Source organism: Pongo abelii, chromosome 12 (genome assembly GCF_028885655.2).
Source record: "Pongo abelii isolate AG06213 chromosome 12, NHGRI_mPonAbe1-v2.0_pri, whole genome shotgun sequence".
Lineage (NCBI taxonomy): Eukaryota > Metazoa > Chordata > Mammalia > Primates > Hominidae > Pongo > Pongo abelii.
The window spans coordinates 123,005,755-123,030,500 of record NC_071997.2 but is presented as its reverse complement, the minus strand read 5'-3'; the positions used below and the strand labels follow the sequence as shown (position 1 = coordinate 123,030,500).

At 37.7% G+C, this 24,746-nt stretch overlaps 1 protein-coding gene across 6 annotated transcripts in view; it reads left to right on the top strand.

Moving 5' to 3' along the window:
* Positions 1 to 24,746, top strand: part of TAF1B (TATA-box binding protein associated factor, RNA polymerase I subunit B) — a 94,428-nt gene that overhangs the window by 33,910 nt on the left and 35,772 nt on the right. For all 6 annotated transcript variants that reach the window (XM_002812302.6, XM_009237546.4, XM_024242651.3 and 3 more), the window contains one exon: positions 5,321 to 5,420. In XM_002812302.6, coding sequence (XP_002812348.3) covers positions 5,321 to 5,420 — 100 coding nt within the window. The remainder of the gene's footprint in view (positions 1 to 5,320; positions 5,421 to 24,746) is intronic.

Sequence of the window (24,746 nt, the reverse complement as noted above, 5' to 3'; positions counted from 1 at the left end):
GAATCAGCATGACTAGAGGTTCATCATCTGTCTCCTTGATCCAGCTCCTTCTCCAGTGTTCTCTTTGTTAGTAAATGCCATCCACCCTGTTGCATCCTATCCAGAAGCCTAGGAATCATCCTTGACTCTTTCCCCTCTACGTACACTGTTGGTCATTATGTCCACTCAGTTACATGTCCAAAAACTCACAGAACCATTCTTCTCTGCATTCCCTCTCTCTCTCTGTCCTCTCTACCCTCATTTGGATTGCTTAATAGTCTCCCAGATGAGCTCTGTGTCTGTAATCTTGTGTCAGTTCTATCCTTTCCTCCTGATAACCAGAAGGATCTTACAAAAACATAAATCTAATCATGTCATTAGAGCTGGATAAAGGGGCTACCCATCCTACCCAGGACAATCTATAAGGGGCTAACAGAACTCTCCTAGAAATCTAACAAGTTGGAGAAAGTCGTATTTACCTGGAATTCTTCTCAGGGAGAATATTATATGTGGTTGGAAGAATAGGGATAATACCGATACTACCCACCCCTCTTCTCTCCCTCCCTCTTTTCTCCTCTCTCTCTCTTTCCCTCTCCTCCCCCACCAAGGGCAATTCTAAAATGCCTTCAAGGAGATTAAATCTAGTTAGCTGGGGGGCTTTTGTTTTGCCCTGTGGAATATACAAGTTTGGGAACAGAGCTTAGTTGCTTGGGGCTATAGGAGAAGAGACTCTCACCATTGATATTCTTCCTTTGCTTTTCTCCCAGAAAGAGCTCTAAGTCATAAGTTCTCAAAATGTGGCCTCCTGACTTAGAGCTTCAGTATCACCTGGGAACTGGTTAGAAATGTGAATTCTTAGACCTATCCTACACCTTCTGAATCAGAAACCTTGGGGTAGGGCCTGATAATCTCTGCTTTAAAATAAGCCCTTCAGGGGATTATTCTTTTTTTTTTTTAATTGTTTATTTTTATTTTTTTGTAGAGATGGGGTCTTGTGATGTTGCCCAAGTTGGTCTCAAACTTCTGGCCTCAAGCAAGCCTCCTACCTTGGCCTCCTGCCTTGGCCTCCCAAAATGTTGGGATTATGGCATGAGCCACCATGCCTGGCCCAGAGGATTCTCATGGATGGTAAAGTTTGAGAACCACTGCCAAACTTTGAAAAAATATTTAAAGAACACGGTTTTAAGGGAGTACGTTATTAGCCTGGCCAAAGTACCCACATACCTTAACACTGTGCATGTCACTCCCTTTTTAAGTCCTCTAGCAGCATCCATAGTAATTTGTATTGAATATCTACTATATGCAGGTGTCGTTCTGGCATGTAGACCCTTGCGATGCAGTTGTGAATCATATAGGTCAGGTCCTTGCTCTCACAAATTTCAAGACCAGAGGAGGAAAAAACAAACACATACATATGGTTGGTGCAAAGGTCATTGCAGTTAATGGCAAAAACCACAATTTTACACTAATCTGATAAATAAGAAAAGGATCAGACAGGGAAAGGCTATTCAGAAGATTAAAATAGGATGGTATGATATATCGAAAATGACTAGATGGGTACTCTAGATTGGTTATTCAGGAAGGCCTCACCAAGAAGGTGGCATTTACTCTGCACCTTAAATGAAAATAGAGCCAGTGTGAATATCAAGAGTACAATAGACCTCTCTTACCACAGAGGATATGTTCCAAGACATTGGATGCCTGAGAATGCAGATAGCACGGAACCCTATATACACTATGTTTTTTCCTATGTGTACATTCCTATGATAAAGTTTAATTTATAAGTTAGTAAGAGATTAACAACAATACCTAATAATAAAATAGAATAATTATTACAGTGTACTGGTACTACTGCTCTTGAGCTTTGAGGCTGTTATTAAGTAAAATATAAGGGGTACTTGAATGCAAGCACTGCAACACTCTGACAGTAGATCTGAGAATGAGCCAATGAACTACAAGTAACTCATGGCTGGGTGGCGCTACAGCTTGGCTGTGCTGGACAAAGAGAGGATTCGCATCTCACGTGGGTCAGAGAGAGATGGCATGATATTTCATCATGTTCTTTAGAATGGCATACAATTTAACACTTATGACTTGTTTATTTCTGGAATTGTCCATTGTATATTTTCAGAGCACAGGTAGCTGAAACCATGCAACACAAGAAAGGGTGAGTGGGGACTGCTGTACTGGCATTCCAGGTAGAAGGAGGTTGCTAGTGCCAAGCCCTAAAGAAAGAGCTGTGTGATGAAGGATCAGAGGAGAGTTAGTGTGACTGGAGTCAGAGAATTCTAGGGCGGAGTAGGAGGATGACAGTGAACAGATCATCAGAGGCAGATATCTGTCTTTGTAAACCAAGTTAGGAATTTGGATTTTTAAAAATTGAGGTATAATTTATATATAATAAAATTCACCCTTTAAAAATATACAATTCAGTGGTTTTCGAAGTTTGCAAAGCTGTGCAGTCTCTATTTTCAGGACACATCACTCTGGAAGGAAATCTCATACCCAGGGGGACTGCGGGTTTTCAGGGTGAGAGTAAGCCCCTGGAAGATTGCAGCAGGAGAGATAAAATCTGATTGATGTTTTTAAAAGATCATTCAGGCAGCTGTGGAAAATGAGTTCTAGGAAGGGAAGGGTGGAAGCACGGAGACCAGGTGGTCTTTTGCTATCCTCCAGGCAAGAGATGGTGGCTTGGATTATGGCAGTGGTAATGGTGACTGGGTTCAGGATCTGTTTTTACAGGTAGACATGACTTAATTCTAATGCAGTGCTTTTTTTCAGTGATCTGAGACAAAGGTTAAGTTTATTAAATTTCTAACCCATCATAGATTGAAACTTTGGAAAATTACATAATTATAAGTAGAGACAGTGTTTCCAGGGGACATGGCTAAAGTCTGTTGGTCAGGAGAGGCATATGAGATGCTTTTAGTCTATACCAGTTTTTCTGTCAACTTCCTGGATTGATCTAGAGAACCAGCTGATAATAACTAGGAAGGGAAATAGATTGTTCAGAACTTGGAGTAAGCAGCTTTTTTTTTTTTTTTTTTTGGAAAAACAAATACTTTTCTAAAAGGAAATTCAAAGTTGAAAAGAAAAAAAAACTTTGAACGAGGCTAAGAGCAGAACTATTTATAAATGGTGAAAAACTGTTAGAACTCCAGATACTGAAGACCTGCTCTTTGCGGACATTTCTGCTTCTCCTAGTCAGGCCTCTCATTTCTTCCTCTGCTCCTACAGAACTGACTGTGCCTCTGTTGTGCTGCTTGAGACAGTGTCTCTACTGACTCATGTTCAGGCTGTTTGTCTGACCTATTAGGGTGAGAGTGCGGAGGACCCTTCATCTCTTACTTATCTCTGCAGACTCCTAACACTCCACATAGTGCTGGCATGTATTATCACATAGGAGTGAAGACTGCATAAATAATGAGCACATTAACATAGTGGAATACTAGGTAGTTTAAAAAGTGACAGATATACATTACATCTTGTACATAAAATAATATTAAACAAAAAATATAATTTCAAAATAATACAAATACTGATGACTGCGCATAAATACTTTCATATAAACGAAATATACTAATAAAGACTTAGCTGGGGAAGCTTTAACACCATTTTTATGTAAATATTTCTCAACTTTCAGTAGAGTAAAAATTAAAGAAAACACATTTTTAATTTGAAATTAAAGTTGAGGCTGGGCCTGGTGGCTCACTTCTGTAATTCCAGCACTGTGGGAGGCTAAGGCAGGCAGATCACTTGAGGTCAGGAGTTTAAGAACAGCCTGGCCAACATGGTGAAACCCTGTCTCTACTAAAAATACAAAAATTAGCCAGGCATGGTAGTGGGTGCCTGTAAGTAATTCCAGCTACTTGGGAGGATGAGGCAGGAAAATCACTTGAACCCAGGAGGTGGAGGCTGCAGTGAGCTGAGATCATGCCACTGCACTCCAGGCTGGGTGACAGTGAGACTCCGTCTTAAAAAAAAAAGTTGAATCAGTTTTGTCCTTCAAGTGCTACAAAGCTGAAAGCCAAATGTCAGCCCAGCTCTTCAAGGCAATGCATTTTGTATACTTACTCCTGTCTTTAGCTCACTTTCCTTAATTTTCTTATTTTAAATGTATATAGGTATATGTATATATTTGACATGGTTGCAAGACCCCCATTTCTCATTCTCAGTTCTCCTTTATTTTTCTCCTTAACATTTCACTCTACCTAACATACTACAGATTTTACTTATCTGTTTTGTATCTTTCTTTTCTCACTAGAATGTAAACTCCATAGGAACAAGAATGTTTTTCTGTTTTGTTCCCTGCTGTTTCCCTGCAGCCTAGAATAGGACTAGGTATATAGTATTCAATAAATTGTTGTTAAATTAATGAATCGTAAATAAATATATTTGTCTATATATATGTGTTATTTTCTTCAAACTCAATAATTGACTCAAAATATTTGATCCACTGTTTACCAGGCATTGGGGTGGAGTGGTGAGCAAACAGGCAAGGTCCCACTCCTTAATGGTTCTTTCAGCAACAAACATCTAACATGTACTATTATAGGTATTGGAGACAGAAGGGTAGACAAGGGAGGTAGGCTGTCACAGAAAATGGGGATCAAGGTAGACCTCCTTGAAGGATTGATTTATGAGTAGGAGCCTATCATGCGAGGGGAGCTAGGGATACAGGGAATGCCATGTTGGAAAGCCTAGTGGTGAACTAACAAGTAGGATACACACTTCTTGGACACATTTTTTTTTTTTGAGACTGAGTCTTGCCCTGTCGCCCAGGCTGGAGTGCAGTGGCATTAGCTCACTGCAACCTCCGCCTCCCAGGTTCAAGCGATTCTTCTGCCTCAGCCTCCCGAGTAGCTGGGACTACAGGCACAAGCCACCATGCCTACCTAATTTTTGTATTTTTAATAGAGACGAGGTTTCACCATATTGGCCAGGCTGGTCTCGAACTCCTGACCTCGTGATCCGCCTGCCTTGGCCTCCCAAAGTGCTGGGATTACAGTGCTGAAACTCCAGGGCTCAAGCAGTCTTACTGCCGAAGCCTCCCAAATAGCTAGGGGTACAAGCATGTACAGCCACTGTGTCCAGTCCTTCTTAGACATATTTATTTAGACAGGAACTTAAGAGAATCATTCAGTAATTGGCTAAATAGGCCAACATATGGGTAAAGAGAATAATAGATATGATTAGATTTCTTATCCTTAAAATCGTGGGAAATAGAATATGCTTAACTAATTCTTACCTTGTCTTTGAATTAAGAGATTTTTCTTAAAGCATTTACTCTGCTATACCAGTGTATAGCTCTCATTAAACCTTTTTCTTTTTAAAAATACAGATTTGTTGAAGAGAACCATATTCCTTACATAAATGCTTTTCAGCATTTTCCAGAACAGATGAAATTATATGGACGTGACAGAGGAATCTTTGGTATAGAGGTAAGTTACTTTCTTTTTTACTTTCTAGTCTCTGATAAGACACAAGAGTGGTATGATAATTTCTGTTTCTTGCTTGACTTATTATTTGGTGTTTTGTGTTTTATCCCAATATAGAACATCAGTCATAATTTAACAAAGAGTAGAATTATTATTTTTTATTTTCCTTATGTGGATTCCTCTAATCCTTTAGGTTATCCTCAAAATATAGCTGTAGTGTGATGTGTGTGCATTGCAGATAGGTATATTGTTGAGACTAAACTTGAGAACTTTTATCTAGAGACCTTTAGGTAATTTCAATTTTTTTAAAAATAAAATATGTGTTTGTTGTTGTTATTTGCACACTATATTGCTATGGAAGAAAGAGAAGAAAGTTATTACCGTGTTTCTAAAGGTACTATTTTAAGTTCTTCACTTATGTTAGTTTGTCTTTTTCTAGATCTGTTTTCAGATGTCTCCAGTGGAAGGGTTTCTGTCCTTTGATTATGAGTTTGTGTCACTATTGGTGGTACTCAAAGGTTATTTCCCCTTGGTTCTCATCAGAAGTTTTTTTGATGTACTAAATGTTGAATATTTTCCTCCATTCACCTACTTAAGGAATCATTTTCATAGAACTTCATGACCTTGACATTGTTGGCGGTGTAAGAGTCATTTGTTAAGTGCTGTTTAATAGTGGCCTGACTTTGATGAAGGGTAACCTCTATTCAGATACCCTTTGATGTTCAACTTAATGTTGAGGTTTATCCCTTTCCAGCCTGTCAGTGTTAATAAATGCAGACATAAAGTGAATTTGCAAATTTTACGGAATTTTCAGCATTTCATGTTATCTTTGAAATTAATGTAGGAGAACTGCATGCAAATCCATTGACAAACACAGAGCTGATAAGAGAATTTAAAGTTGAAGAAGAGAAAACCAATAATGAGGATGGCACAATAGGTGCTTCCAAAGGGAAAATTTGAATGTCAAAGGATTAAGAGTACTCCCTGGCAAAGCTGATAGAGCCCCTGAATATTTTGTGAAATAATTCTCTTTGTAGTTATGCTATAATATCAAAGGCAAAAGGAAGGATGTCATATTGTTGCGGGATCTTTGGGTTGCCGTTTTTCTGGCTGGAAGACATTTGTGGCCGGTGGCATCTTTGCCCGAGTTTTGCACTAGGCACATTTCGCCCACTCCGCCTGGCAGGCTGTGCTTGGCTCACGCTACCGGCCTGGGTCTCATGCCTGCCAAGGGCAAGTCAGGCGTGGAATGGTGATGGATGTGTGAGCAAGCATGGGGTCTGGCCAGTCAGATATGCCACCTGCGGCAGCGGGGCAGGCAGCTCCAGGTGCCAGCATGATTGCCAGCTCTCTGCGAGGCTGCGACTGGAGCAGTCGCACTGCAAGCAGTTTCTGCAACTGGCATTGGGGAACACGGTGGTACCTGAGAGCTTGGAGATGCCAGGAACCACAGGGCCTCAAAGAGGGATTCACAGCCCTGGCTCGGGAAGCTCCCAGGTCTGGACTCCCCGAAGGACCGCAGCTCTTCTTTCCTTCTCTTTGCCCACAACATGGCGAGCAAGGGGCATGTCTCAGACCTGTTTGTGTTACAGCTGTTTTAGCCTTGCCATTCTGTCGGTCCTGAGTTCGTGTCCTGCAACCAGGAAGAATGAGGTACACAGATAAGTGGAGGGTGAGCGAGATGAAGAGGAGCTTTATTGAGCGACAGAACAGCTCAGTTTCCCACAGCAGGCAACTCCTTTCTGCAGCCGGGGTGTCCTGATGAGCATTCAGCTCCTAGCAGAAAGGATACTCTGGAATGGGAAGCTCCTGTCTGCAGGCAGGTCATCCTATTGTCTTTGCAGCTCTCTCAGCAGAGAGGAGGCCCTGGAGTAGGTTGTTCCTCTCTGCATCCCATCGTCTTCCCAGCTCTCAGCAGAGAGGAGGCCCTGGACTGGGTTGCTTCTCTCTAAAGCTGGTCATCCCTTCTGAGTTGGGGTGGGAGCTCCCCGGGTGCTGCTGCAGCCACCCAAGCCACAGCTGTGGATGTGGGCATCCTTGTGCTCTCAGGATGACCTATCCGCAGAGAGGAGCTTCCCACTCTAAATCATTCATAGTGACCCACATTCTAAGTCAGTGCAAATTCTGCCAATATTTAATAATCTGAGATAAAATGTTATGGTATGTTCCATGCATATTCAGCTGCATTTCTAGTCATCCATTTCCTTCTGGCTCAATGCTCCAAAATTAGTACTTTTAGAAGTATAGTGTAACAAATTCTTAGTATGTCTTCGTAGAACCTATTTAAGTGTTTTGGAGAACTAGGGTAGTGAGAAGGGCAGAAAAGTAGGCAAACAGGCTAAAAGATGATACAATGAATAAAAAGCCTAAATACTGTAGTTCTAAGTCAGATTACCGTCTGTGTGACCTTGGCGAGGCATTCTGTCTGTCTGAGGTGTCTGCTTTATATGTAAAATTGGGATATCAGCTGAACTGTTTATCATGCAGAGGTTTAGCAGGGATCACATGAGATCACAGATGTCAAAGAACTTTGTAAACTATACATGACACAAATAGAAGGTGACACTGGTACAGAAAGAATAATTGATCCTCCACATGAAAAACTGTAAAGGATATTGCATAAATGTAATTAATTCATGGTTTATTTTGAATGTGAGTCATTGTGAGTGATTTGTAGAAACATTAGATTTTTACAGCAAAACTGGTGTCACCCTTAGAACAACTTGAGTGGGAGCAATTCCGATAGATTTGGAGAGCGGAAAGCAAGCTTGGACGTTTGGTTCCCTCATTCTAGGTGTGTATCTTTATGTCTTCATAGTTATTCAGTTTTCCTAGAGCGACTAGTGGAACTAAGTTATTACTTTTGCATTAGCTATCAGCTTTGTCTTGGTTAATAAAAATGTCTTTCTTCTGTATGTCTCCCTTCTTTCTCGCCACCGTGCCCCCCACTTTCTCCTTCTCTCCCTTAATCGCCAACAATTCTCAGAGCTATTCACTACTCAAGTTATATTGATAATTTTTGCTTAGTTAAGGTTATTTGTATATTTTGCTAGTGCCTGAAATCATTATGTTGTTATCTTTAACTCACTAACCAAATTATAAGCTCCTCAGGAACAGACATCAGAATATTTTATGTAGAATCATGGATTATTTATTAAAGCTGGAGGGAAATTTGGAAATCATTTAGTCCACTTTTCTTATTTTTCCAATAAGGAAACAAACCTAAGAAGAAATATGACTTGGGAATAAGTAAACCTATTCTTCATTAGGATTTTTCATGAGGATTATTTGAGACAGTATATTCAAAATGCAGACATATTGCAGATATTCAAATGGCAATAGGCTCCCTTCCAGACTGGAAAAACTTTTCCCCCAAGATAGGGATTAAGAGGGTAATCAAGCTGTTTGGATCAAAAAAAAAAAAAAGGTACCCTTTCGGAAAATAAAGTTTCCATTTTAAGATTCTGTTAACTTTTGAATGTGTTCATTTCTAGATTTTCTCTTGATCTGCAGTCCAGTGCTCTACTTCTGAGCTATACCCGCTCCTTCATTTCTAGGTTTTCTCAAATTAGGTTCCAGGAAGTCCATGGATATGGGAAAGGATAATGTATCTTGTTTCTCATGATGGTATTTTATAATTTCAGTTACCATGTATGCAACTTTTTGCAAAGGATATTGCTTCCTGTGCTGAGTTTATATGCTTGGAAATGGTATCTAATCAGTAATTTCCTTTTTAAGAGATTTAGTTTCATTTTAAATGTACTCACATAGACACTCAAATTTCACTATTTAAAAGTAATTATTTTCAAAAATTTATTCTATGTGTTCTTTCAAATAGTAATAGATCCCATTATTACTAAATGTTTAGGGGACTGCAAGAGAGAGATATAATACACCAAATTAAGGGACTGTTTCTATAATAGCCATTGTGGCTTACATTTCCCAGAAGCCTAGCTCATTCCTTCAGTTAAGATTTACATTGCCGGCCAGGCGCGGTGGCTTACGCCTGTAATCCCAGCACTTTGGGAGGCCGAGGCAGGCGGATCACGAGTTCAGGAGATCGAGACCATCCTTGCCAACGTGGTGAAACCCTGTCTTTACTAAAAATACAAAAATTAGCTGAGCGCGGTGGCGCACACCTTTAGTCCCAGCTACTTGGGAGGCTGAGGCAGGAGAATCACTTGAACCCAGGAAGTGGAGGTTGCAGTGAGCCGAGATTGTGCCACTGCACTCCAGCCAGGAAACAGAGTGAGACTCCATCTCAAAAAAAAGATTTACATTGCCCACCTATGGGCAGTGTGGTAAGAAGTACCTACAACTATAATAGTCGCATTTATTTCTGACAGCAATTCAGTTTCAACCTGAAATATTATTTTCTCAGTATTGTATCACATCTAAACTGTTTCCTTCCTCTTTTAAGTTTTAACAATTTGAGACAAGTTTTGTAAATTAAGAGGTGAAATGAGTTGTGTTTACTTGCTCTTTGATCTGAAACCATTCAAATACTAATTTTTACTCATCCTATCAATTACTGAGAGAAGAGTTTTGAAATCTCCAACTATGATTGCAACTTTTGTTTCACATCCTATCAGTTTTTGCTTCTGTTACTGGAGCTCTATTACTAGGTGTGTAACATTTACAGTATTTTGTCTTCTTGATAAATTGACTCCTTTATCATTATCTAATGTCACTTTTTTCTCCTGGTGCTGTTTCTACTTGGCTGATACTAATATGACCACTCCAAGTTTTTTTTAATTGATGTTTGCACAGCATATCTTTTTCCAGTCTTTTATTTTTGACCTATCTGTGTCTTTATATTTAAAAGTGTTTTCTGGTAGTTAGTATGTCGTTGGGTTTTGATTTTTAAACATCTAATTGATAATCTCTGCCTTTTAATTCATGTGTTTAAGCCATTTACATTTGACATAATTATCAGTATAGTTGGGTTTGAATCTGCCATCTTGCTATTACTTGTCTCATCTCTTGTTTTTTCTTTTTTTCTTCTTTTCCTGCCTTCTTTTGGATTAATTAAGAATTTTTTGTTGTTGTTGTTTTATGTTTTTTAAGGCATAGGGTCTTATTCTGTCACCCAGACTGGAGTACAGTGGCATGATCGTAGCTCACTGTAACCTCAAACTCCTGGGCTTAAGCAATCCTTTTGCCTCAGCCTCCCTAGTAGCTAGGACTACAAGCACATACCCCCACAGCCAACTAATTAAAAAAAATTTTTTTTTTAGAGACGTGGTCTTGCAGTGATGCCCAGGCTTAATTAAGAATTTTTTAATAATTTCATTTTATCTCCACTGTTGATTTATTAACTATACCTCTTTGTTTTCTTTTTTTTTGTGGTTGCTCTAGGGTTTACAGTATTCATCTTTACCTTTTCTCAGTCTACCTCAACTAATAATATACCATTACTTGTATAGAGTAAGACCCTTACAACAGAGTATTTCCACTTCCCTCCTCCCATCCTTTAGTGTCAAACATTTCACTTCTACCTTAATGCATTAGGATTTTTTTTTTTCTGTAAGCAATCATTTATCTTTTCAAGAGATTTAAAATGAGAAAAATCATTTTATATTTACCTATGTATTTGCCATTTCTGGTAATCTTTTTATTTAGATCCCAATTTCTGTCTAAAAAACGTCCTTTAACATTTCTTGTAGTACAGATCTGCTGGCAGTGAATTATTGTTGCTTTTCTTGTTCTAAAAAAAAGTCCTAACTTTGCCTTAATTTTTGAAAGATATTTTCAGTAGGTATAGAATTCTGGTTTCATACCTTTTTTTCAGTACTTTAAAGATGTCATTCCATTGTCTTCAGGCCTGCCTAATTTCTGATGTCAATCTGCTATAATTCTTATCTTTACTTTTCTTTATATAATGTGCGTTTTTTCCTTTAGCTGCTTTTTAAGATTTTCTCTTTATCACTGGATCTCACCAATTGGATTATTATGTGCCTTGTCACAATTTTCTTTATGTTTCTTCTGCTTGGGTTTTTTTTTTTTTTTTTTAAAGACAAAGTTTTGCTCTTGTCGCCCAAGCTGGAGTGCAGTGGCACGATCTCGGCTCACTGCAACCTTCGCTTCCTGGGTTCAAGTGATTCTCTTGCCTCAGTCTCCTGAGTACCTGGGATTACAGACATGGGCCACCACACCCGGCTAATTTGGTATTGTTAGTAGAGATGGGGTTTCACCATGTGGGCCAGGCTGGTCTCGGACTCCTGACCTCAGGTGATCCACCTGCCTCGGCCTCCCAGAGTGCTGAGATTACAGGTGGGGAGCCACTGCACCCAGCCTTCTGCTTGGGTTTTATTTACCTTAGATTTATGGGTGTGCAGTTTTCATCAAACTTGGACATTTTCACCCATTATTTGTTTAAATTTTTTTGGCCTCCCCTTGCATTTTTCTGGGATACTAATTACATGCTAGACCACTTGATATGGTACCATAGCTCCCTGAGGCTTTTCCTTTTTATTTTTCTGGCCTTTCTGCTTACTATGTTTTGTTTTGATAATTTCTATTGTTATGTCTTCAGATTCAGTGATCTTTACTTGAATATCTTCTAATGTGTCATTAAACCCATTCAATGTGTTTTTCATTTCAGATACTACATTTTTCATTTCTGGAACTTCCATTTTAGTCTCATTTTTTCTCTTTCTTTTCTCATTGTGTTCTTGTTTTCTTTTATATTCTTGGCTATATTGCCAATATTTGTAATAGATGTTTTAAAACCCTTGTCTGCCAATTCCATTGTCTTTGTTATTTCTGGGTCTGTTTTATTGATTGGTTATGTATCATATTTTCCTGCCTCTTTGCATGACTGGTAATTTTTTATTATATGCAATCATTGTAATTTTTATGTTGTTGAGTGCTAGATTTTTTGTTCTAGTGTATAATTAAGTAACTTGAAGAACAGTTTAGTCCTTTAGAAGCTTGTTTTTAAGTTTTGTTGTGTGTGGTTTGTTATTAATAGTCCCTTTTTTTCTGGGACTGTTTTATTTTAGCCTCACTACTAAGGCATATCCCTACTAAAGACTCTACCCAATGCACCTGGTATTACTAAGTCTCTGCACTTTGGCTGTTTGCCTTCCGTGAGCTTTGGAAATTGTTTGCTCTACTGCTTTTCTGTTATTTTTTTCCCTGGCCTCAGATATTTTCTCATACATGCACATATTGATACTCAGCAAAACACATGAGAGGGCACCTTTGCAGGTCTCTGGATCTCTCTGTCTATGCAATTTTGTCCTTTGTGGTACTAAGCTTGCAAATTTTAGCCACCTCAGCTTCCAGAAACTCCAGTCTCTGTCTCCTCAGCTCATCAAGACCACTGAGCTCTGTTTCACTTCCCACCCTTGCACTGTACTGCAGTTTGGAAACTGCCTCCAGACAGTAAGCTGGGCCATTTGTTTCTCTTCTCTAAGGGATTAGTGTCCGATGCTGTCTGTTGTCCAATGCTTGAACGTGTTCTTTCATATATTTTTTCTAGTTCTCTGTTGGATACGGTGGAAGCTCAGTTCCCATGGTCGGTAATCCTTCATGGGCAGAAACAGAAGTGTTCCAAATACTAATTTTTAGACATTTAGAAATAGAGTCAGTATTCAGATGCTTTTTAGGTATTACCGGAACAGTTCTTTCTCAGATGCCTAAAAGCATCTTGTTGCTCACTCATTCTTGGATTTTTTTTTTAAAAAATTGTAGTCTCTGTTCATGAATATTGTCACTAATCTGATCTTTACTTAAATCTTTTCCCCTAAATACCTGCCATAGTAATAATCCCTTTTGTTGATCTATTTGTTTTCTTTTTTGAGGTAATATTGTTTTTAATTGACAAATTATAATTATATACATGTATGGGGTACAGTGATATTCTGAGATATGTTTACCATGTGAAATGATTACATCAAGCTGATTAACATATCTGTCGCCTCACCTATCATTTTTATGGTGAGACACCTGAAATTTACTCTCTTATTTTATTTTTTGGGAGGACGGAGTTTCCCTCTTGTTGCCCAGGCTGGAGTGCAATTGCACGATCTGTGCTCACCACAACCTCCATCTCCTGGGTTCAAGCGATTCTCCTGCCTCAGCCTCCCAAGTAGCTGGGATTATAGGCATGCGCCACCACGCCTGGCTAATTTTTTGTATTTTTAGTAGAGACGGGGTTTCTCCATGTTGGTCAGGCTGGTCTCGAACTCCCGACCTCAGGTGATCCACCCACCTCGGCCTCCCCAAGTGCTGGGATTACAGGTGTGAGCTACTGCACCTGGCCTACTCTCTTACTTTAAATTATACAAAACAGTCATGTGCTGTATAACTGTTTCAGTCAACAATGGATCAGGTATACGACAGTGGTCTGATAAGATTGTAATGAAGCTGAAAAATTCCTGTCACCTAGTGGTGTTGTAGACTTCATAACCTCTTAGCACAACACATTACTTGTGTGTTTGTGGTGATGCTGCTATAAACAGACCTGTACTGCCAGTGGTAGAAAAGTATAGCATATATAATTATGTATGATACAGAATACTTTTTTAAAATTACTGTCCTGTTTCTTTTATTCCCCAACTTTATTTCCCTGTAAGGTGTAAGAATTTTTTTGGTATGCTTAATTTTTTTAACTGATGCCTGATATATGTACCTATTTCTGGGATACATGTGATAATTTAATACATTTATATAATTTGGAGTACATAATACTTGATAATAACTGTTACTGTTACTGGTTTATGCATTTACTATACTTGTAATCATTACTTTAAAGTGTACTTCTTCTACTTATTAAAAAAAAGTTAACAGCCTCAGGCAGGTTCCTTAGGAGATATTCCAGAAGAAGGCATTGTTACCACAGGAGATGACAGCTCCATGCATGTTATTGCCCCTAACCCCATATAGGCCTGGGCTAATGTGTATGTTTGTGTTTTAGTTTTTAACAAAAAAAGTTTAAAGAGTGAAAAAACAAAAAATAAAAATTTTAAAAATAGAAAAAAATTACGGAATCAGGATATAAAGAAAACATTTTTGTATAGCTGTACAGTATGTGTTTTAAACTAAGTTGTATTATAGGAGTCAAAAAGTTAAAATTATTTTTAAGTTTATGTAGAAAAGATACAGTAAGCTAAGGTTAATTTATTACTGAAGAAAGAAGCATATTTTTTATAAATTTGTGTAGCCTAAGTGTACAGCATTTATGTAGTGTGCAGTAATATTGTAAGCCTTCACATTCACTCACCACTCACTGGCTCACCCAGAGCAACTTTCAGTCTTGAACCCTTCATTCATGGTAAGTGCCCTATAGAGGTGTACAGTTTGTTTATACTGTATTTTTACTGTACCTTTTCTATGTGTAGATACATAAATACTTACCATTGTGTTACAGTTGCCTATAGCATTCAGCAGTATGTAACATGTAATACATGTTTGTAGCCTGGGAGTAATAGGCTATCTCATATAGCCTAGGTGTGTAGTGGGCTGTACCATCTAGGTTTGTGTAAGTACACTCTTCACACAAAGAAATTGCCCAATGATGCATTTCTCAGAAACTCTCTGTCATTGAGCTATGCATGACCATACATTATTATTGACTATAGTCACTCTGCTGTGCAGTAGATCTCAAAACTTGTTCCTTCTGTCATCTGAAACTTTGTACCCTTTGACCAACAACTCCCCATTCCCTCCCTCCTCAGCTTCACCCAGCCTTACATTCTTCATATAAGTGAGATCATGCAGTATTTGTCTCTCTGTGCCTGGCTTATTTTACTTATGGGCCCTCCAGGTTCACCCATGTTGTCACAAATGACAGAATTTCCCTCTGAATTTAAAGCTGAATAGTTTCCCATTCTATATCAGTACTACGTTTTCTTACATTCATCCATCGATGGACACTTAGGTTGAGTCCATATCTTGGCTTTTGTGAATTATGCTGCAGTGAACCCCGTCAACATATTGATTTTGATTTTTTTGGATATTATCCAGCAGTAGGATTGCTGGGTCATATGGTTGTTCTGTTTTAAGTTTTTTGAGTAAACTCCATTTCATTTCCGTGATGGCTATAGTAATTTACATTCCCACTAAAAATGTACAAGAGTTCCCTTTTCTTTGCATCCTTGCCAACACTTACCTTTCATCTTTTCAAATTAATTTTGAGTGAAGGGATGGTAAAAAAGCAGAGAGACTTCTTAGAGATTTTGGTGGAAGATACAAGCATAGAAAATAATATGAAATTACATCTTGGTAGCAACCATTGCACTTTGCTTTTTTTCACTTACGTCTTGGAGAGCACTTAAATTATTTTGGAATAATTTTAGATTTGTAGAAAAGTTGCAAAACTAAGAATAGTACAAAGAATGCCCATATATCCTGTATCCAGATTTAACTGTTAGCATTTTATGCCATTGTTTGATCATTTGTGCCATTTTTCCTATCTGTCTACCTACCTACTTGTGTATCTGTGTAATTTTATTTCTGAATCACTGATTATAAGTTATATCCATCCTGACCTATTACTCCTGAGTACCTTAAAAGACTAAAACAAGGTAGCTAAGTAATGAAAAAATAAGCCAAACAAAACCAGAAACAATCTAAATGTCTATCAACAGGAAAATGGAAAAAATGTGATATAGTCATGTAATGGTACATTAAACTACTATGAAAATTCATGAACTGCAGCTACAAGCAACGTGAATGAACCTAAGAAACATTATATAGAATGTGAAAGGCAAAGCTCAGGCTAGACGTGGTGGCTTGCCCTATAGTCTCAGCTACTAGGGAGGCTGAACTGGGAAGACTGCTTGAGCCTTGGGAGGTCGAGGCTGCAGTGAGCTATGATCATGCCACTGCACTCCAGCCTGGACGACAGAGCAAGACCCTGTCTCAAATAATAATCATAACTTTTAAAAAAAGGCAAAGCTCAGAAAACTACATACTATGGTATAATACTGTCTTTTTAAAAGGCACGTTAACAATGAGCAAAATTCAGTAAACTAGTTACCTCTGGAGGCAGAGACAGAGGGATGGGATAGGGAAGAAGTATACTAGTAGATACAACAATATTGATAATGTTTTAGTTCTTAAGTTGGGTAGTGGATTCATAGGCGTTTATTATTACCAGGCTTCATAGCTTACAGATATAGTATATGTATTCTTTTGCATTTTTCAAAATTTTAAAGGCAGCTAAAGGATGTTGTCTAAATAGAATTTATAAAAAAGAAGAGTAGAAGACAATATGTCGTGCATGATTTGTTTGTATATGTCTTACATCCCTAACTGAAAGTGTAAATTAATTGAGCATAAGGACTGTATTTAATGCTTCTATTTTATTATCTATATTATAGATTCTATAAGACCTACTATAATTCCGTCTACAAAATAAGGACTCAGTCTGTGTTTATTGATTACATGATTTGAAATAGCTATAAAACAGTAAGCTTAAACACTTTATTTTCAGAAAAATTCAAATTGATCTGTTGGGGAGTTTTTCTCACATAGGTGGGAAATTTCCAGACTGCTGCTGCTATGTTTATTATACAATATATCAGAAGGCCACTAAATAGTGGCATTTGGTTAAGAGAAATTTAAAGAAAAAACATTCTATTAAATTTTAGTGGTAAATATATAAAGGATATAACTTCTGCTTGTTAGCAAGGACATTTAAAAATAAGAGTTATGGGTGTGTCAGTATCATTCATATGAAAAAGTTACCAGTTCATATTCTTACCAGTATGCTGAAACCAACAGTGAATTACTCAGGCTAGAAAATGTATCTGAGGCTACATTTACAATTCTTTTAGAATCATACCTCATATTTGCTAAGTGAAGCTGATAATTTTGTGTGGATTACCTGTGATTTTGTTTCATTCTGGGCCAATATGCCCCAGTACCCAGTATACCTGGGGCTTCCCTCACCTCTCCCTCCAGGAGGAGAGAATGGGAACCTGGTTTTACACTAGACTAAACTAAACCGAGTAACAGCAGAGGTAAATCTGCTGCAACAGTAATCACATAACCCTTCCAGAATCAAATAGAAATTATTTTGAGATTATCTACTCTTCTCGATACCATCTTTTAAACTTCATTACTACAGATATGTGAAATTGGAACATGGCTATGCAACAATCAGCAGAGTGTTTGGAGAACAGACACATTTTAAGGAGGACTCCAATAGGTTTTTACCAGCTCTGATCCTGGGGCCAAAACAAATTATTATCTCCTGTTCAGTTGGCAAATCCTCATTGGTCAGCAGTTCATAATTTTGTATTTGTTCATAAGGTTTGTGTTTGTCTGTGCAAGTTGACAACACGTTTCTAAAAAGGCCTCATCCTCAGGGCCAAGACTATATTTCACATAAAGCAATATGTTCACCACAAACTCCCAGAAGACTAGATTTTGAACACACAAAAAAATTGTTTGTAGTTAGGCATGGTGGCTTACGCCTGTAATCCCAGCACTTTGGGAAGCTGAGGTGGGAGTATCCCTTAAGCCCCGGAGTTTGAGACCAGCCTGGGCAACATGGTGAAACCCTGGCTCTACAAAAAAATACAAAAATTAGCTGGGCGTGGCGGCACCTGCCTGTGGTCCCAGCTACTCAGGAAGCTGAGGTGGGAGGATCACCTGAGCCCAGAAAGTGGAAGCCGCAGTGAGCTGTGATTGTGCTACTGCACTACAGCCTGGGCGACAGAGTGATACCCTGTCTCAAAAGAAAAAAAAAAAGTATTTTTTCTACTACATGGTAGGTTTACTGTCATTAAGAAAAGTCTAGCAGATTAAAAATGCAAGGTGAACTATTTATGCATCATGATACATGTGGAATCATTTTATTCTTTTTTCATAATTACAGTGCTTTGTCATTACTTCTGATAGTTTTAGTCCTTGTTAATTTTCCTTTGTTATGGAGAGTCTTGATAACAGTTTGGATTAACAGGTGCACTTAGCATTAGCTTTTTCTCAGCTGAATCTGCCTCAAAACAACAATAAGGATAAGTAAGGGTGAGGCACTGCACTCTTTTTTTTTTTTTTTTTTTTTTAATAGCTGAGCAGGAAGTTTGCCTCTGACAGGGTATTGTAATCAGGTTTATCACAGGAGCCTGCTGTTGTGTAACAGAAACTCTAGCCTGTCCTTACCTGTCTTAAAGTATTGCTTCACGAAGGAAAATAAACTCGCTGTAATATTTGTGAAATTCAATAAAATGCTTTCCCAAGCACTCCGTTTTTAATGCATGCTGGAACAATTTATTGTAGCTTTGTGGTCTTTTAAAAAACATGTTAAACTTGTGATTTCTTACTATTGTAATGAAATGGACCTGTGTCACTCTAGAAGCCCTGTATGTCACATTTATTTTACTTTTTAGACACATCCTCAGCCAAGTGTAGTAAATGTCCACACTCCCTCCCTACTTCCCTCCCTTCCTTCCCTCTTTTTTCAAGAAGAAGAGGTTTGTGTTGCCTTCGGATGACTGTTGATTTAATTGACAGGCAGCTTTTCTTCATTGTGTGCTTTTTGCTTTTGCTCACAAAAGTGCATTCACTATTCTATAGTATGTTGAAACTTTTAAATGGAAACGGCTTTTCATTAACAAAGGAAGCATTTTCTTCCCCCCTTCCATGCCTTAGCTTTCTCCGCTAAGTCTTGGCTTCTTCAGCAGCTGTACCTCCACCAGAAATGACAAAAGGTGCAATTGTGCTAGGAGATGGCGATGAAGATATGCCAGTGGAGTTTTGTGTGTGGGCTGCTAGGGACTGTTTTCCTTCTGTGTTTGGTTTTGTTTTATTTTTGTTATTCCAGAAAGTTGAGAGCACATCTAAAAACCAAAAAAAAAAAAGCTTTAAAAACCTTTTCAAACCTTTATCCCAGCTGAGTTGTTTCTTTCCATTAAGTTGTTCTGTTAGTATTTCAGTGGCCCCTCTGTCTTAATAACAACAAATCTGGCAAAACTCACTTAAAGCAGAGGGACATGGAATACAGAGAGTGTTGATGTGGTTTGTTTTCTTTTTCTAAGCAGGCCGTGAGAGTCTGAGTCTTCCTGCCATTACCCTGACTTAAGAGCAGAGCTCAGGAGAGGAGATAGGTGTGCAAATTAAATTTTAGTCTTTCCAGCCATCTCCTTTTTCTGAGTTGTGATTCCTGAGCCCAAGTAGATAGCCAGTTCATTTCGTTTACTTAAATTAATTTGGAGATAACCCTCTTCTCCTTTTTCTGCCTCTGCCTCTACTGCTTCATTTGTGACTCAACTTTCTGGAGTATGGTGCTGACTTGAAGCCGTATTTACTTCTAGCAAAAATCTTTCAGTTTACCTGGTAGAATAAACTGAAAATCTAGTATCTTTCAGGGGCAACATCTCTTCACAGCATACCAAATAATCAGATCATTGATTGAACCAAAGTATTGGGTCTAGATATACTTGTCTAGATATACTTGTCTAGATATACTTGTCTGTATTAGATACAATTTATTCTGTCAGTGACTTAAAATAGGGCTACTTCTATCTTTTCAGCTTTGATTTTCTTTATATATTTTAAACCTACAGGTCAGTTTAAAAATAGATAATATGTAACATAGATACTATTCTACCACAGTCCTTGGCAGTGTTTCTCAGTCCCCTCAAGAATTAGTCATTTCATCATCCCTCACTAGACTCAGCAAGAAGGGATAAAGAGGAAACTGGAAATTTGTTCTGAAGTACATCTCCAATATTTTGAATGTTGATCAACAGCATTCTGATCTTCTCCCTGAATGAGTAAAAAGAAAAGATGTAATACTGGGTCAGCCAAACCCACTGCGTGGCACTCAGCCAGGATGATTCACTTTGCCTTGGAGCAATCTTACACCCTTTGTGAAACTGGGTTTCTTTTGGTTGAAGGAAGAAAAAGACTCCTCCAGAGCTGTCAGTCACTTCTTAAGCACCTTCAAATGAAGGCCTTATTGGATTATTTTGATCTGCCCAGAGCCTTCAAACCTGACTCTAGATTTGTTCACCTTCTTACTCTTGCAGGCCACATGTAATGCTTGGGATTTTTTGTGCAATCTTTGTTAGAAACCTGACAGGTTTCAAATCTTCTTGAGGGAAGTTGAGGTGAGCATAATGATCAGGTTCCCTCATTTCTACTCTTCCCTCCCAGACAGCATGAGGGAGAGAAGCCAGCTGGTGTTTTCTTGTGTTCCTAGCCCACTTCCCCCCACCCCCCACCCCGCCCCCAGCTACCATCATCTCAGCCTCACTGGAATGTGTATGTGTGCTTCTCTTTCCAAACTTGGAGAGTAAAACTGTCTGAGCACTTCCTCCTGTCTACCAGAAAAATAGCCTCTGCATTTTATTTTTTGTTTCCTACAACCGGCATATTCTGTTTTCTGGGTATCCATAGCAATTTCATTAATCTCTAGAGGCTCTCAGGCTTTAGTATGCATAAGAATATCCTGGAGAGCTTGTTTAAACTGCAGATTCTTAGACCCAGTGTCAGAAATTGATTCAATAAGTATAGTGTGGGCTCTAAGAAGATGTTTTTTGTAAGCAACTTGCAAGTGATTCTGGTGGAGATTGTGCTTTGAGCAGTGCATTATATAAGCCTTATCTCTATGTCTGTGTTTTGTTATTCCACCTTGTTCCACAGAAAATTTGAGGTAGAATTAGCAGACAACCAACGGGTCAGTATAAAACAAAATGCTGTTATACCTTATTAAGTATGTGTTGTTTTAAACAGGATTCTGTTTAAAACTGTTTGGGAACTATGTCTATTGAGAAACTGGTCTATGAGTTTAACATATATAAAAATAGTGAAAATCAAGGCTGAAAAGATAGAAGAATCCTTACTCTCTGTCATTGACAGAGTACATTGTATCTAATGGAGAAGATTCTGGCAGGCTTCTTATTCTGGGAAATGTAGACACATATCTTGGTGTTACATTTTTAATAATTATAGTTTAATAACTCCATATTTCCCCCGAAAGTATATTTCTATTTATAAGAGGTTTTGTGTAAGATAAAAGTAGGTATTAGCAAGTGGTATAGATTTTGAATGTCTGTAGGTTTCATATATGCTGAATTTTTTAAATTTTCAGCTTTATTACACTTCTAATTATGACTTCTTTAACATGTTGTGTTTTTTTTTTTTTCCTTTAGACAGACATTACTTACATTCCTTTTTTCTTTTTTTTTTCTCCTGCCACCTTGTCTGAGAACTTAGGTTCCATTTTATACTTTTTTTGGTGGCAAAATATACATAAAAGTTACCATTTTAGCCATTTGTAAGTGTGCAGCTCGGTGATATTAAGTGTATTTACATTTTTGTGCATCCATCACCACCATCCATCTCTAGAATTTTTTCATCTTCCCACGTTGAAACTCATACCCATTAAACACCAACTTCCCATTCCCCACTTGTTCCAGCCTCTGGTAACCACCAGTCTACTTTCTGTCTCTAGGAATTTGACTTCTCTAGGTATCTCTTAACATGTGGAATCATACAACATTTGACCTTTTGTGTCTGGCATCTGGCTTATTTCACTCAGCATAGTATCTTTAAGGATCACCTATATTGTAGTTCGTGTCAGAATTTCATTCCTTTTCAGGCTGGATAATATTCTATGATATATATAAAACATTCAAAATCTATATATACTACTTGCTAATATCTAGCTTTGTGTTATATAAAATATATATACATTTACGTACATACATACCACATTTTGTTCATCCATTCATTGGTGTACATTTGGGTCGTTTCTACCTTTTGGCTATTGTGAGCAGTGCCAGTAGGAACATTGGTATACAAATACTTGTTCGCATCCCTGCTTTCAGTTCCAGAAGTGCAATTAGTGGATCGTATAGTAAGTCTATATTTAATTTTTTAGACAACCATAATATATTTTTGAATGTTATTTTTTTCTTATTACAAAAGTAATGCATTCAGAATTAGAAGGAATGTAGAAAATAATGAGAAGTATAAAGAAGGAGATGAAAATCACAGTCTGATTTCTCATGAATGCCATTAACATTTGCTGTTTTTGATTGTCTTGTTTAATGTGCATAAACATATTTGCAAAATTAGGATTGAAGCATATATACAAATTTGTCTCCTGCATTTTAAAAATTGAGTATTGTGCTATGAATATTTTCCTAAATCATAAAACAGCCTATCAAAGCACGTTTTCTTAGCTGCTAAATATGATGCATGATATGTCTATCTAACATAAATATCCAGTAATAAGGAAATGATGGATTCATAAAGAAGAATGTTTTCCAGTCACTCAAAATGATGTTCTCACAGGCTATCTCGTGGCATTAGAAAATTCTCACAAAACATAATGTTAGGTCAAAATTCAGGAGATGAAACTATATTCCTAATCCAGTTTGTACAAAAGCTCTCAGAGAGGCAGGAGCTTAGCCTAAGAGCAGTGTAAACTATTAGAGGGATTTTAGTAAGGGAATGACATACCAGATTTTCATTTTATAATCTTACCCTGGGCTGGGTGCAGTGGCTCATGCCTGCAATCCCAACACTTTGGGAGGCCAAGGCAGGCAGATTGTATGACCCTAGGAGTTCAAGACCAGCCTGGGCAATATGACAAAACTCCATCTCTACAAAAAATACAAAAAATTAGCTGGGTGTGGTGGTGCATGCCTATGGTCCCAGCCTACCCAGAAGGCTGAGGCAGGAGGATCACTTGAGCCCAGGAGGTCAAGGCTGTAGTGAGCTGTGATCATGCCACAGCACTCCAGCCTGGGCAATGGAGTGAGACCCTGTCTCAAAAATAATAAAATAAAATAAAATCTTACCCTGGCTCCCAGTTGCAAAGAGCTAGAAGCAGATATAGGGCTGTCAGGAGGTTTTTGATAGTTCGGGTCTGGGGTAGAGTTGTTAAAGTGATGAGAAAGACTATCACTGAAGACCAGGCTTGGAGGTGGAGTAAACAGTCTGTGGAATGGAATGAATGTGGTGTGTGAGGAAAGGGAGGTGTCAAGGATGTTCCTAAATGTTTGCTTTTTGCGACTGGGTAAGGAACACTGCTGGAGGGATTAAAATTTAGGGATGTGGAAGATGTTGGGATATATAAGTTTGACATACTAGAGAGATAATCCAAGTAGAGATATCAAATAGGCTGTTGAATTTAAATCCCAATGTTATAAATATGGATGTGCCCAAATGAGCTGAGAGAAAAGTCCACCCAGATCCTAACAGAGGGTTTCTCTAAGTTGTCAGAGATTTTTATTATCTTTTAGTATAGAATTTTATATTTCCTAAATTTTCTATAATGTTGATGTGTTATTTTTATAATCAGATTTAAATGTTCCTAACATATTTATCATGGCATTATTTATACTGGTTTAAAAATGGAAAACAACCTAAATGCATAACAATGAGACAAGACTGGTTAAAAGAAAATGGGATAGGACTGAAAACCCTTTAGCCACCTTTAAAAAAATATTTTGAGTGTTACTCAAAAAGGAAAGTTAGTTCAGTTTAAAAATAAAAGCAATTTTAAAAAATGAAATCTGTAATACTGAATTGAGACTAGCAGAATCTGGAATCTAATCTATAGGATAAACAGGTAGATATGCACACTTAATAATTATTTTCTCCTCAATTCGTATTTGAAAGAATAGTGGCCTCTTTGTCACCAGATGTTGAGTTTCATGTATCAACTTTTAGTGTGGAAGTTTTGAAAATATGCTAAATCCTTTTAGCCTACCAAATTGCTTCTCATTAATGACCTTACACATACTTGTCATGAATTTATCATCCATTAAATCATTTTTTAGATGATTTTTTTTCTAAGGGGAACATTTACTGCTCTAGTGTTTTGTTTGCAGATAAAAGTACTTAATTGCATCTCTTACCTGCATTATTTAAAAGGATTAAGATTGCCATAAATCTTATTAGTAGTGTTAAATTGTCTCAGCTTGAAAAGATGCTTCAAATTCTGTGCAGAATGAACCAGAGGTCTAAATTAATTAATTTTATAAATAAAAGGGAAGACACCTTCTTTTCAAAGGTTACTGAGAACTTATGTTTTTCTTTTCTCTCTTTAAAATTCACAGATTAAAATACAATTAATAGTATTTTAGTGTACAAGTAGAATAACTGTATCCCAACATTAAAAAAAAAACTTAAAATGCCACATTGCTACTTTGGATTAAGAGAAAATTACTTTGTATTCTTCAGCTACAGATCAATCGTATGTTGATAATATAACATAAACTGAAGGCATTTTTCCTAAGGAAATGTAAGAGTTTAGCTATGGAAATAGTTGTACCAAAATAAATATAATACAGAGAAGATTTTCGCTTCAGGCAAAGTAAAATCAAGCATAGTTATAAATTCTAAAAATTAGCAGTGTAA